General features: G+C 38.5%; 1 protein-coding gene across 1 annotated transcript in view; it reads left to right on the top strand.

Moving 5' to 3' along the window:
* LOC109296356 (caveolin-2-like) overlaps positions 1-8,844 on the top strand; it is a 17,630-nt gene extending 8,786 nt beyond the window's left edge. The window contains exon 2 of the mRNA XM_019515769.1: positions 6,665-8,844. Within this exon, the coding sequence (XP_019371314.1) occupies positions 6,665-6,863 (199 nt within the window). The 3' untranslated portion in view covers positions 6,864-8,844. The remainder of the gene's footprint in view (positions 1-6,664) is intronic.
* The last annotated feature ends 5,924 nt before the right edge of the window (positions 8,845-14,768 follow it).

Below are 14,768 nucleotides of genomic sequence, written 5' to 3'. Positions count from 1 at the left end.
CCTGGCTTTGTGCCAGATTGACAGACAGACACAGTAGCTGTAGAAGCTCACAATTCATTCAGCTCATGATTTAAGCTACATTTGTGGCAACAGTGAAGTGAAACTTGAGAAACAAAAGGCAGCTGGTTGGATGGAACTGAAGAAAAAATTAAATAGAAAAAAGGAAGGCTTGAGATTCCAGCTGGCCTTCAAGGTAGGTAAAATGAATAAGATGACTGACTCGTACTAGGACTACCTACAAAGCAAGATTTTTCTTTGCATGTCATTTTTAGGTGTGCCTTTAGTAACTGTGGAATGGCAGAGGATACAGATTAGGTAAAACAGGGCTGTCCAGCTGGCTGTATCCGGCCCATGAAGGGTTGAAGTGCGACCTGCAGGTTCCCTTCAGGCTGCCACTCCTGCTATTGCCCCTGCTGCTGAGTCTCTAGGGCAAGGCAGTGCAACGTGGGAAGAGGGGGGCAGTAATCTGGCTGCCCACATCTTGGAGGGCACAGGCTTGAGCAGTGGGGGTGTGGGGGGAGAGGAGGAGAGCTCCCCCTTATAACGGCAGCAGTGGGTGGGCTCGCACTACAGTGATGGTGGCAGCACCAGGGAGTTTGTATTGCTCGTGTGGCAAGGGGGCTTCGCATTTGGCCCCTCCAGTATGCAGCCTGCATGGTGCGTGGCCCAGGGTCCACTATTAATGCAGCACGCAGTCCCCAGCTGCTCTGAAGTTGGACAGCCCGCAGTTGGAATAATATTTCATGAACCCCCTAACTCAGTGTGCAGTGGTGAAGGATGGCTAGAAGCAGTGAAATAGATGGTTGGATGGTATGTTTTTATTTTTAACTACATTCTGCTGTTTGCAAATATAAGTTTTCAAAAGTGCCATGGTAATTCAGGTTCAAGCAGCTGCATCACAAGCTATTTGCAACTTTGGGCAGTTGAAGTTTAAGCATTTTGTGTGTAAAATATACAGAATATCTGAAGATGATGTAGTCTACCATACTGAGTTTCAGTTCGTGAACACTGTTCTAGGTTTCTGTGCCACAGAAGGGCCTTTTCTCTAGATTCTGTTGGCTGGAAGTCTGTACATTCATTTTACTAAATCAGACCTCTGAAGGTCTGATGCAGAATCAAATTCTACTTATCTAATTAGTTCCCATTAACTTTACCAGAATCTGCAAGTTCATGATGTTTAACCCTAGGCATTCAATCTAAAATATGGGTATTGGTCTCTTGCTTTAATCTCATCATTTGCTCTGCCAAAAATATTAGCAATATAATGGGGTTCTACATTCTGATTGTCCTTTGTTCCGGGGATGATGTGAAAGAACACTGACCTTTGTGGCTGTGTCTGTAGCCTTGGCCCATCCATTGTTGAGAACCAAGGCCAGAGAAATCCATTCTTCCTGCAGGAACTCCAGCCCAAAGTTAGTGTAACTTGAGCATGTGTTAACTTGCATGTGGTGCTCACTGTCCACAAATGTTCTTGGAAATCTGGATTTGAATACAACTGAGCTGCTCAGGATGTGGCTTTCAGGGATCCAGAGCTGCTATCAAGTGGAAGCATATACATGAAAATGATCACAAGAGATTTTACCACACCTTCAACCCTCCTATGAAATGTGAACTTTTGTTTCTCCCCAGAACTTTTACGATCTATTCTCCTATGCCTGAAGAAGGGTGTTTGTGCCCAAAACCTTGCAATTAAAGATTTTTTTCCCAAAAAACTAGTTGGTCTAATAAAAGATATCATCTCTACCCTGAGTCCTGAATGCTTTTTATAAAGCGCACGCATGCATGCATGTATGCATACTGTAACAACTACAGTACCATAGAAGAAATTAATGCAGACTTCACATAGTGTTCCTGCTGCACCTAGAGCTCCCCCTGATTTCGCTGGCAATTATTAGCTGACACCAGTAATTAAAAGAATTCTAAAGAAATGAGCAGCATTTCATGCAACATTTGATCATAAGGAACAGAAAGAAAAATAAGAAAAAAAAATAGTATGCATTTCAACTTCATTTTTTCCTAGAAAAAAGTAACTTAATCTGGAGCCTTTCTCATACTGCCTGCATTAAATTGGTCTCCATAGTTACACTATCTGGTGACAAGCAGACACTGTGCCAGTGCCAGCCAACAGTTTAGTGACCTGAGCACAAGCTTGTTAGAACAAGGTTTTTGCTCTTGAATTGTTTTTCTGTTCTTGGTATTTCTCTCCCTATCACAGACTAAATTTTGGGAAACGTTTCAGGCCAGCTATTCATGGTTCCATGCAAGTATCTGAGTAAACTTTCAAAAGTGCCCTTAAACTGAAGCTGTTGAAGTAGCTGGTTGCATGGCAGTGACACAGCAAAACATTGCTGGCATTCCAGTGAACACATGCAAAATTCTGAACTTTTTTGTTGAATTTGCTGACTTGAATGTATGCAGCAGCACTGACTTTAAGCCATGTGTCTGACAGCCTCTAACTATGACTAGTCTTATCTAAACAAATTCTTGTTGTTTGTGCACTGAGATCCTACACAAAAGCTGAGGATTCACAACTCCTTTCGCAGAACCTCTCATGCTATTGTAGCATCCAGAGAGCAGCTCTGAAAATGGCTAACTCCTGTATGTCAAAGTGAGTGTCCCAGGACATAGACAACTTTGAGCTTCTGCCTTCGTTTAGGGTGGCAGGTGGATTTCCATCCACCACTTGCTAAGGTGCACAGCCTGTGATTTAGCTGTAAGGAATTGGGCATGTATACAACGTGTCTATCCCCTTGCTCTTCACAATTCCATTAACACAGTTTATAGCTGTGGCACTCAACCTTGAATCTGCACTGACAAAATCAGATTAGAGAGAGCCATAAAATCATTGTGGCATGGAGTCCTGACTTTAGGTTGTGATGCTGCCCTACTATAAAAGGTGTCTCTCCTCTTATCTCTGCTACCCAGTTCTTGGCTGCGGAGGTGGAAGCAGCTTGGATGGTTTTCCTTGCTATACTTCTGAATGCCACCAAGGTGCTTGTAGGGACCATAGTTTTGGTTCTACTTTGTTGGCTCGCTTATTATGTTATATATCAAGGGACACTCTCATAAATATAGCAATGTTCATTTTGAGTATTTTCATGAGTGCCCCAAGAGATGGATATTGCAGTCAAAAAAATTGCATGTATAGAATGGTTTAGAAATGGCATCCATGCAGGGCGTTGAGTGCCTGGCTGCAAATGGCCCACACGACCTTATGATTATATAACTCTTGACTTATGGACTGACTTTTAGAATTGCAGTGGGCTATGAAGAAGGTTGCTTCTGTTACCTTGGCACCAATTTTATTCAAGGACTCCATAATGCTAACCTCCCTCCCCCACCCCAAATAGCAACAGTTCATGCCCCCAAGGGTTGATGATTTAAGATTTAAATAATCCTAAAATATACTTCCTTCTATAGAGTGGATTTGATAGTAGTCCGTGGGCATTACTACAGTAAGTAGTAATGATAAAGAAATGGAATAATCCAACCACAGAATGGTTCAGATATTTGAAAGCTTGATTAACAATTACATGTTGAAAGATTCTGTGAGAGGAGCAGTTTACAAGGACATATCTGAATGAAGAGATGGCAGGCTGTATGTTTAGAGCAGTTGTGTTTATCACTGAAGTCAATGGAAATTGAATGTTCTCTGCTCTCTCCGAGCAGCACCGAGCTCCTGACGTAGTGAGATCCATTAGGAATTAGCATACAGTAAAATTTATAAACAAAGATACTGGGGAAGTAACTTTGAAGGAGACTTAGAGACCATAGAGAAGGAGATGAAAGAAGGATGAAATGGAGTTCAGCAGCTGTATGGATTCTTGTCTACCCAAACTTGCTCTAAGATTAGTTTATACTAAAATTAAATATTAACATTAAAGATTAGCAAATTATGGCACAGCGTCTGGATTCCTTCCCTTCTCTGAGAGCTGAAGTAAGAAGGAGAATTACTGTCACCCAGAGAGTAAGAACTGTCATCAGGGCACCCAGAAAATGTTGTGGTATGCCTCAAAGTCCCGAGTAAAAGAAGGGGGATGTAATTGGAGTATGTTATAAGCACATGTGTGTAACTACTGTTCTAGTACAGCATAGGCCATAGAGGCCAGACACCCTCCGCTAACTTCAGCCTAGTGATAGAGTGGGCAGCAGTATCCAATAGACTGTCTTTTCAGAGGCTACATAATTTAATAGAACTTGGCCTATAATACGCCAGCTTTACTCGCATTGGTAGGCACTTATTCAAGTGAGCTGCAAGGAGAGGAGAATGCAGGGCATGCAAAATCATATATATTCTTGGAACAATGCTGGGTTATTGCAGAAAATGCCACAACATATTTTAGCACCATGCAGCCTGTCACAACCTACAAAGCCTTTTCAGACAAAACTCCCACTGACTTAACAAGAGTCTCCTCTGAGTAAAATCCACAGAATCAACATGGTTTTCTGTGGGGTAGATTTGTCAGTAATACTTCTATACTGCTTGAATCTTACTGAGTCTGTTATGATTCTTTAATGTCACTTGCAATTAAGTCTTTCACTACATTAAAACCCTACGGGCTTGATCCAGCACTTGAAACTAGGACTGTTGGCTCTCAGTGAGAGGAAGCCTGTCCTTGGGGGAACTGCAGTGGCTGTATACCCTCCAGCTCTGATTTAGCAGGCCCTGCAGTGTCCCACAGAATAGGTGGATCTAGTCAAGGAGAGAACCGATGGAATACATATGAGATGCTCCAGTGCACCTCTGTAGAGCCCCAGCCATAAATGTAAAACTGCTTTTCTCTGGTAAAACCCTGTGTAAGGATGGCTATAGGACCATAACCTCAGTTCTTAAGCAATTAAACAAATTTATCTAACAACTGGTCTACAGAATATAACATATAGGGTGTCTGTTTGTAAGTACTCATTAATTTTATTTTTCAGGCTTTATTTTAGGCAGGGGTTTTTTTGGTTATATGTAGATATCCCAAAGTTGGAGGTTTTGAAATCTTTTGTTTGTTGGAAGATATTTTTTTCTTCCAGCACTCTTCCCAAAATTCTTGTCTAAATAAGATTTGCCTAAATTTTTATAATATTACATTTTTATCTATTACATTTTTATTATATTAAAAGACTTGGAGTACCATTTGAACTTTGCATCATTGTTCTTGAATCCTTGGCTTAACATGTAATGCATCTTCCTGGCACTAAATCTACCCTGCTTTTACAGCACACATTTAGGATGAAAAGCAGCTATAATATTTAATTAAAAAGTAACTTGAAAGTATGTTTAACATTAACTAGCAATTTTGTTCTGACATATCACATATTGTAGCTCTGTGGTACTTGCACAGTAGCATTTTCTTGTATTTGCTGCCTTCTGCAATGAAATCCTGATAATCATAGACCTGTTATTCTGAGAATTTTGCCTGCCAGGGTTTTGATGGTATGTTGCTTTTTTTTTTTTTAATTGCTTCTCCAGTTTTTCAAAATCTTCCATATCAATGAAGTGTCCAAAGAAATGCAAGCATTTGCAGCCACTTACCTCAAGTGAATTTGTGCTGGCTATGAAGGAGGGAGCAGTGTAAACAAACTGTGCCGGGAGAGGAATGGAGTCAACACAAAATGAGCAAATGTTTCTGGGTTTTGTTAGTGTTTATTAGAGAGAGACTGATTTTTTTTAAATGTGTGTTTCTATCGGTATTTTCCAGTTAAAACCTAAAATCAGTCACGGTAATATATGCTCTAGAGCAGGGGTAGGCAACCTGCGGCACAAGTGCCAGAGTGTGACACACGAAGGTGTTTTGTTTGGCATGTGCACCTTGGGGCAGATGGTGGGGAAGGAGCCAGGGCTGTGCTGCCACACCAAGGATCGAGCCCCTTGCAGCCAGTCTGACCTTGGCATGCCAACATCTTTACAAGTTGAGGTTACCGGTGTTTTTGACACCCCGTCCAAAAACATTGCAACCTCTACTCTAGAGTTTATATATTTAGTATGCTGTGATACTACACAGTCATGGTAGTCACCCACTGCAGTCAAACATGCAGTCTTGCAGCATTCTCAGTTGTTTAGGGTGTGCACCATACATGCTGTTTTAGCAGAGATTCAATAATGGCTCAGAAACCAAGCAAAGAAACACTGCAAAACTCACTTTGACCTGGTTATGTTTGAATCTGGGGACATCCCTTTTTAAATGTGATCGTTTCTGTTCCATCTTTGTGTTCAGGCTGGGACTGCCTGAAAATATATAGTATTTACATAGCTGTGTCATTAGACTTGGTAAAAACTGTTTTGTTTCTTTCTTACTGCTTCTCCTCTTGGAATCTGTGAGAGTTTGGCAATTAAAAGGGAGCAGAACTGAATCCTTATGTTTTAAAAGCTAATGCAATTGGAATAGAGTTTGACATCCCTGTCAAGAGGACTGTAGCTACTTGACATAGTTTAGCAAATCAGTAAGATTTCCATTAGGTATAATACAGAATTTTACAAACTGCGACTTTATTAATTTTTACATTTGGTGTTTTTGGTTCTTTTTTTTATTTACATTGACATTATAAAGAATACCTGTTTTATTGAGATGGAAGTTGCTTATAAGGACCACAGTGCATGGCATAAAATGCTTCCCAACATAGCTAAGCTTTCAGTTTTCTGTGGTTTTAAACTATCTTTAAAAACCGTTTGATAAATTTGCTTTGTATGCAATTGTTTAATCTTCCATTTTCTTCTTTCTAGGATTGTGATACCTTTTGTAAAGACCTGTCTCATGGTCTTACCTTCAGTGCAGACTCTATGGAAGAGCATGACAGATGTTCTTATTGCACCATTATGCCAGAGCATGGGCCGTTGTTTTGCTGCAGTCAATATACGCCTGGACCAAGAATAAACATCAGGAACACAATACTGCTGTAATCTTAAATGGTATTATACCTCTTTGCTAGTGTAACATAAAAGCACTTACTGTTCATTCCAAAACTGTTAGGATAAAAATGGCTGGTTTAAAATGGGGACACAGAGTTTTTCTGAAAATTATTTACTTTTCAAGGGATCAATTTAAGATAGACTAGATAATTTTCTTACCTGTTTTAACAACAAAAAATATGTGGGCTATGTTGGCAACACTTTATTTCAATGGTACATTGATTGTCAGATTTCAGGAGAATTCCTGCAGAAGTATATGTAAACTCCCTAATAGTAGCACATTAAACTTCTCTGACTTTATTCATACTGCAAATACTAGTTGCTGTATTTTCTTGCATATGCCCTGCCCTGGAATATAACATATATCATGTTTCTGAAAAACTGTCATGAAAGAAAAAACCTTACCTTTAAGTATCTGCATAGCAGCTGCGAAGGAGCCATGCCTGTTCTTGAGCCTGCTGCCAGCCCCACCACCAAATGGGGACTGAATTAACCCAGTGCATGGGCCTGACCCTGCATGCCAGGCCCAGAGGTAGTGTGCTTCTGTACTGGATAGAGGTAGCGTGCAAGTCCACATCACCTAGTTGAGGTGCTCTCCACAGGTCCAGAAATTTGGTGACAGGGGAGCCATGGAAATTAACACTACCATTGCTTCCTCACTGCCAAATTTCTGAACCCCTGAAGATCCTTATACCTCACATATATGTTCACCCCAATTTCTGCCAGCCGGTTTGGAGGGAGAGCAAGGTGCAGATTATATGCAAGAAAATATGGTAATTTAGTAGCAATGTGACACAACCCCCCATCTAGGGTTTCACAATGACTTCAGTGGCATGAGACTACCATGGGTGTCACTCACACTGTTCAGAATTGTGTACGGAGAGAGAAATGCACAGTACTCAGCAGCAGGAACTGGGCATGCAGCACTGTGAGGAAAAGGAACCCTATTCTATTGAAGCGCATGGGAATTATTAATTTACCTTCTTGTTGTTGTTCAATCTCCCACGAGATTCTCCCAGAAGTTTACCTCTTAAAATAAGGTGTTAGTTTAATAGGCTGGGACAATCAACTAATCTATATATTTGTATTTAATGAGACTTTACTGTTGCTGTATATTTTGTACTTATGTAAATGTCACTTTATGGATTTTCCTTGATGCATAATTTCTATAATACTTGTATTCTTGCAAAATTATATGGAAGATATAGGACAGTACAGAAAATGAAACTAGAAAGTTCACTGATGAGGTTGTATAGATCTTTGAAACTACTGCTGTGCAATTCAAGTATACCAAGAATATATTTTTTCATATTTGAGTGTAAAGTGGGGCACATAAATGTTTTCCACCAAGGGAGGTATGCAGAAGTATTGGAAGTAAGTATTTATGAGAATTGTTCATTTTCTGTTAAAAATGGGCTGTGGTAAATGCAGCCCTGCCTATCTTTTGTATTATCAGCAACATTGTGATATTTAAAGCAATTTTTTTTATCCCAGGATTTTGATTAAATAGAAGCTCTTACATATGTCAAGGGGTGTGGCTGATCTGCTTGTCCAATTCTATCCACTTGTTTAATTCACTTTTTTAGCTGGTTTATAACTTTAAAGCCTAACTATAAAGGAACATTTCCCCTATGCACCTAATACAGCTCTGTAAACCAGAATGACATGTATACAAAGGTACATGAACATTATTTTGACCTTGTGATGGGTACATACCGCTGATTTATATAAATATAGATTATCTGGTTACAACTGTTAAGTGTCTATAATATGGTGTATTATGTTCTTCACTGTGAAGCAGTGTCACAGATTTCTTATCACACATGAGGTATGTAATACAATCTAGCCTTTTCAATTTTGTTGGCCACCTTTACTCAGTCTTGCTGTTATGGTTATTCATGTGGCATATTTTAAAAAAAGAATAAAAATAAAATGTTTAAAGTGAACATAGATTCAGAATACATATACAACTTTTTACTAATAAACTAGGAAAAAGAGAATGATGTAAACGAACACAACGCCGGTGGACTTCAGTAGAGTTTTGTGCATTTACAGAATCAGAGCATCTGTCTCTGCATGTTACCTTTAGAACCACTTTTAAAACTTAACACATCAGTGGATCAAACAAAATAGATACTCTAAATCAGACTTCTCACTGAGTTACTTTGGCTACATGACACATTTTGTTGTTTTTTTTAAAAGGGTATATACTTTATAACCTGTGAAATGTAAATTTATTTGCAGAAGAGCTACAGAACGCAGTCATTTGCCACTCCTGATATAAACCTGTGAAAAAGTACTAAATGAACTAACATTGTATATTCTTTATAGGTCAAAAACCCACTTATTTCATATCTAGTAATTAGAGCTGGGCTCAAACTAAAGTTCTCAAATTGCACACTTTAAAATCTGCATCTTGAGACACAGTTGGTCTTGATTAAACTTTGTCAGGAATTGTTTTCTTATAAAAATTACAATGCAAGTCCTTTGTTCAAAATGTCTTGGCTTTAAAAAAAAATAAAACAAATATTATTGCGTATATAACAAATAAAACAAAAACGTTAATTCTTTTTAAGAACCCAGACATTTTTACACAGATATTTTTTTACAAAACTGTCTTATGTGTGGCAAAAGCCAAAATGTCAAAAAACATTTTGATTAGCTCTGTTTTCTATCCCTAAAATGCAGTGAGTCAAAAGGCCTTCAAAGAAGGCACCAAACTTCAAGAAAGCTCAGATCTGAATCCAAACTTTGTAACTAAGGCAACTCCCAGGTGATAAGCATTTCACTTTGTCACACTACCGAATACATCCGTTCTGAATAATAGTTTAACCTCAGTACGGCTCTAAACTACTGAAAAAATGTAGCTGATATGATTTTTTTAAAATTTAAAATGTAGCCTGTATTTACATTATTCAGCACTAACTTATTCTTCCATATTATTGTAAATAAATCACAAAACACAAGCACTTTCCAATTAGAAACATCTCACTATGGAAACTGTATGTTATCAGTTGTTGGTTTCTTTTATCTGGCCAGTCTCTTTCTCTGGAACAGGTATACTTTGTTCTAAAATGTTGCCTCCATTGGCTTAAGAAGAGTATTAGATTTTTGTGAAATAAAATATCTATATCTGCTAAATGTTTTAAGTGACATATTCTCAAAAGAACAGAAAGACTGGCAGTTTTTATCTACATCTTACATAGATCACATATGGTGTTATAATTTTCATTGGCTTTTCATAGATGTTAGAGCTGGAAGGTCATCGAGTCCAGCCCCCTACCCAGGGGCAGGAAGTCAGCTAGGATCAAAGGATCCCAGCAAGATAAGCATCCAAATGTTTGTTGAATGAGTCCAGAGTAGATGCCTGCACCACTTCTGGAGGGAGTCTATTCCAGACCTTGGGGGCTTGGACAGTAACCAAGTTTTTCCTTATGTCCAGCCTAAAACTGTCATGGAGAAGTTTATGACCATTGGTCCTTGTTATCCCTTGGGCCCCTCTGGTGAACAGACGTTCCCCCAGATCCTGATGCATACCCCTTGTAGGCAGCCACCAGGTCACCCCTGATCCTGCACTTTTCCAGGCTGCTTTTGTTAGACAACAATGGAAGTAAAAATGGAACTGTGTTTCTACCTTGAGATCTGTCTGCATAAGAAGTCATGCTTATTGTGGCAGTGCTTGAGTGGTGTCAATCTTAAGGTTATATGCATGGAAGTCTGCATCGAGCTTAAGTTATGGAAAAATAATTCTTGCTGTATGAGTATCAATTCAGCAATTTTTACAACTATGAACTCAAAATTTGAAAAGCTGTGAGGAGGATGAACAAAATAATGACTTTGAGGAAAAGAAAGAGTAAAAATGATGGCTTAGCTGAAAAAATAATACCCTTCTAAAATTTACATAAAAAGGCTTGAAGCATGTTCCAGCTACAAATATCTTTTAACTCCCCCAAACCATCCACTGCCCCAGAATACACACCTTCCACTACTTTCATACCCATCTCTTTAGGAGGAGTTACTATGTCTGCTGCTTTTCCTTTATGCCTTGTAGAAAAATCTGTTGTCAAATGCACAGATTGTTATTTGAAATAATTTGACTTCCATGGAACTACTCAAGATTGGTAACTGTATTCAGAGAACAAGCCGAGTATTCAGGAGACCTCAGTTCAAGCCCTTGCTCTATCATAAATTTCCTTTCTTAGTCAAGTCTTGAAGGTGCTGTTTAAAATAGTCACAGTTGCAGTTTACAGATGGGAAACGAGACAAACAAGGGAGCGGTCAGAGCTTCAACCTTGTTGACTTCAAAAGATCTATGACAATTTATAACTGCTGAGAAGTTTCTGCAGTGTTTTTTCTGTGCCTTTTTCCATTAGTAAAATAAGAATAATAGTATTTCCCTCCATCATAGGACAATTATAGAGAAGCAAAATTGTGAGATACTCAGATGTTATGGTAACTAGAGACAGACAGACCTTTAGGTAGACACTTATCTTTATGAACTGTAGATGAGGGTTTATTGTGGAAAGTACTCTTAGTGCCATGATTTCCATTTAGAAGATACTTCAAAATAAACCATAACAAGATTTGACTTTATTTTTTAATCTTTCCTTTAATGTCCAATCTTTCCTTTTAAATTGTCTACTCACAATACTTAACACTGTCCTTTTAATCTGACTTTTTCAGAAAATGTCTTGTTGGCATTTATAATGATCTTTATACTTGACTCTTATCTTTCCCCACCCTGGCTCATTAGAATAATTGTGTGAGTTTGAAAAATATCCCAAAAGAAACTTTAATTTATGACTAAATAAGATCTCTCTCCCACCCACATAAGAACACTTAGGTGCATGCACTTTTCTTTCTTTTTTTTTTGTTCTTTTTTTGGAGACAGCTGAGAAGTTTGGACACCCCTGCAGCTTTGGGGCACTGGACCACACACTCACATCTAGCGGAAGCCAAAAAATGGTAACGCCATTATTTTTACTGGGTGTGATCTTTTTCCCACCTGCAGAGAGAAACTGTTGCTGTAAAGTTATATGAACTTTGTTTTCTTAAAAAAAATACATTGTTGGAAAAATGAACAGTTTTTGAGAAAAACAAATGCAGCAAGTTCAAACACTGGACATTTTCTACCAAAACCATGCATTAATAGGTTGAGCATATAAAAGTTAGAATTCACTCCACTCCAAATAGCCAAAGTGAATATACTCAACTTGAGATGATAAAAGACATGGGGAGTATAGTGCAGTACACAACCTCAGTGTTGTAATTAAATCTCATGTTATAAGTTAATTTATACTTATTGATTTTGGACCCAGAAATGGCAAGGCTCCTTCTGGTCATTGGTTGAATAAAATGAACATGATTATGCTACAGATGTTTTAACACAAAGGCATCTTCCCTCCAAAGATCCTTTTACTTAAATAAATCTCCAGAAGCAGCTATGAGGATTTATGTTACTATTGCATTGTTTTTAGAGAAATACTGGTCATGCTCACCAATTCTTTTATACCAATGGCCCAAACCACACAGTTTGGCACTATAAAAACTCCCCCCTGAACTCGAAGCAGTGTTCATGTAGGACTGTACACAGGGTAACTGATCCTGACACTGCAGTGCCAATTAGCTATCCTGCAGTCCTAAACACGTTCTGAAAGTTACTTCTAGTTCAAGAGATGGCATGGTTACAGCTGTACAACCTGTGAGGATGCAGTTACCTTGCACAACATGTTTCTGGTGCATACATGCTCAAGGAGTAGTTACTTGGATACAAATAGGCAAGAAATACAGATTCACTCTAGACAACTTATCTTCTTCCCACTGAAATCAAGAGGAATATGGGGAACTTTTTCAGTGCTCCAACGGCTGGCAATTGGAGGTAGGCAAACTGAAAACAAGGTGCGCATAAGGTAATCAGTGATGGAACAAATGAAGTCATGAAGTCATCACTCAATTACTTTTAATCAAGACTGAATGTCTTTCTAATACTTTACTTTCTTCAGAAGTGATGGGATTTGATGCAAAAAAAATATTCTACTGTCTGTTATACAAATTAGACTACATGATACCCACAATCCCTTCTGGCCTGAAAATCTGAAACAGGATGAATAAAACATGACATATATAGTGAACAAATCACAGTGCTTGATACCACATACCAATTTGAGCAGAGCATCAGAGATGATAAAAGCCAAGTAGAAGAGATATTGGGCGCTAAGGTACTTAAAGTATATGATTAGTTTGATTAAAACTCTAAACTATAAAGCTATCTTATGTGCTTTCTCTTGTTCATCAAATTTGTTAGTACTGTATATGTTTAGTTATTGGTAGCTACTATTTGGGAGGAATCTGGCCATAAATTACCCATATAGTCCATAGAAGAATGATTCCCAATGAACAGATACACTTGTGAAACTGTTACAACCCAGTCTCTTAAACTGCTGTTTAGAGAGTTTTGGAGGACTGAGGAGGACTGAGGAGTCATTCTTGGTATCTGGTAATCTAGTCATGTGCCCCAAACCCTTCACCTTAATATGAACATGCTTGCTTGATCTAAAAACATTTTCTTTAATTCTACATTTAGCCTTCAGACCTGAGTAGGTTCCTGTCATGTTTTATTATGTCTTTAGATTTTTTTTTCACACCACAATGGGCCATACAGAATCATAGAAGTTAGGGCTGGAAGAGACCTCAGGAGGTCATCTCTTCCAACCCCCTGCTCACAGCAGGACCATCCCCAACTAGATCATCCCAGCCATATAATCGCAAAATAAATCATGCTGATTGCAGAGCTCTTGCTTAAGCATGTTGTGTCTATGGACACTACGTTTAAGTTACTTTGGTTGCTTGGCTCTTATGAACAAAGTGACATTGGTGGAGGTAGAAATTACTTTCACCCTTCTTATCTGTACAGAGATAGATACAACTCAACAAAGTCGTTAGCATTTATGCAGTTTCCTCTGGTCACTCCTAGCTCCATGAGACAACATGATTCCTTTCAGCTTGTAAATCCCTTGATCTGGAACTCATCTTGCAGAGTTTATACATTCTGCCAACTTTGAATATTCTTTGAATTACAGTGATGTTATAATCTTCGTGACTTAGAGACTTCTAAGGAATGGGATTAAAGCTGTGCAGAATTAAAAAAATCTGAGACTATTTAGCTTTGCAGTTAACAAATATATGCTTAACTTACTGCTAAATCACCCTTAAGGCATGCAATAATACTTGAATAACGCTATTTGTGAAACTGACAGATTTAAACATCCCTAACAGAAAAAAAAACAGCTGTTCTTCAAGCTGGTCAAAAAATCTCAGCAAAGCTAAATTTCTGGTTTCAAGGGTTGTACATTTATATGAACTTATTTCTTAATGAAGCTCATGGATATTGGATGGGAAGGGGGCAGTATTTTCCTGGTACTATCACTAAGCTAATTAATATTTTCCTGGTTTAAGGTAATAACCAATAAAAGAAGTTCACATTTTAGAGCACAGCCGGTTTGAACTGTGAAAAATATCAGCCCTAAAATTCTTTGTTTCAAAAGTTTATTAGCAATTTTAAAAAATAAAGGGTGAGAAAAGAGTTAAAAACATAAGAACTGCCATTTGCTGGGTTACACTATAAATCCATTGTGTCAAGTGGCAGAGTGGATGCTGAAAGGGAGTGAACTGGGTATGACCAGGGTTTTTTCCACTGTTTCATAGATTTCATAGATTTTCATAGACATTAGGGCTGGAAGGGACCTCGGAAGATCATCAAGTCCAGCCCCCTGCCCAAAGGGCAGGAAGACAGCTGGGGTCATAGGATCCCAGCAAGATAAGCATCCAATTTGCTCTTGAAGGTGTTTAATGTAGGTGCTTGAACCACCTC

The sequence above is a fragment of the Gavialis gangeticus genome, unplaced genomic scaffold (assembly GCF_001723915.1).
Source record: "Gavialis gangeticus isolate Ggan-Ray unplaced genomic scaffold, GavGan_comp1, whole genome shotgun sequence".
Lineage (NCBI taxonomy): Eukaryota > Metazoa > Chordata > Crocodylia > Gavialidae > Gavialis > Gavialis gangeticus.
This window is presented reverse-complemented; position numbering and strand designations above follow the sequence as displayed.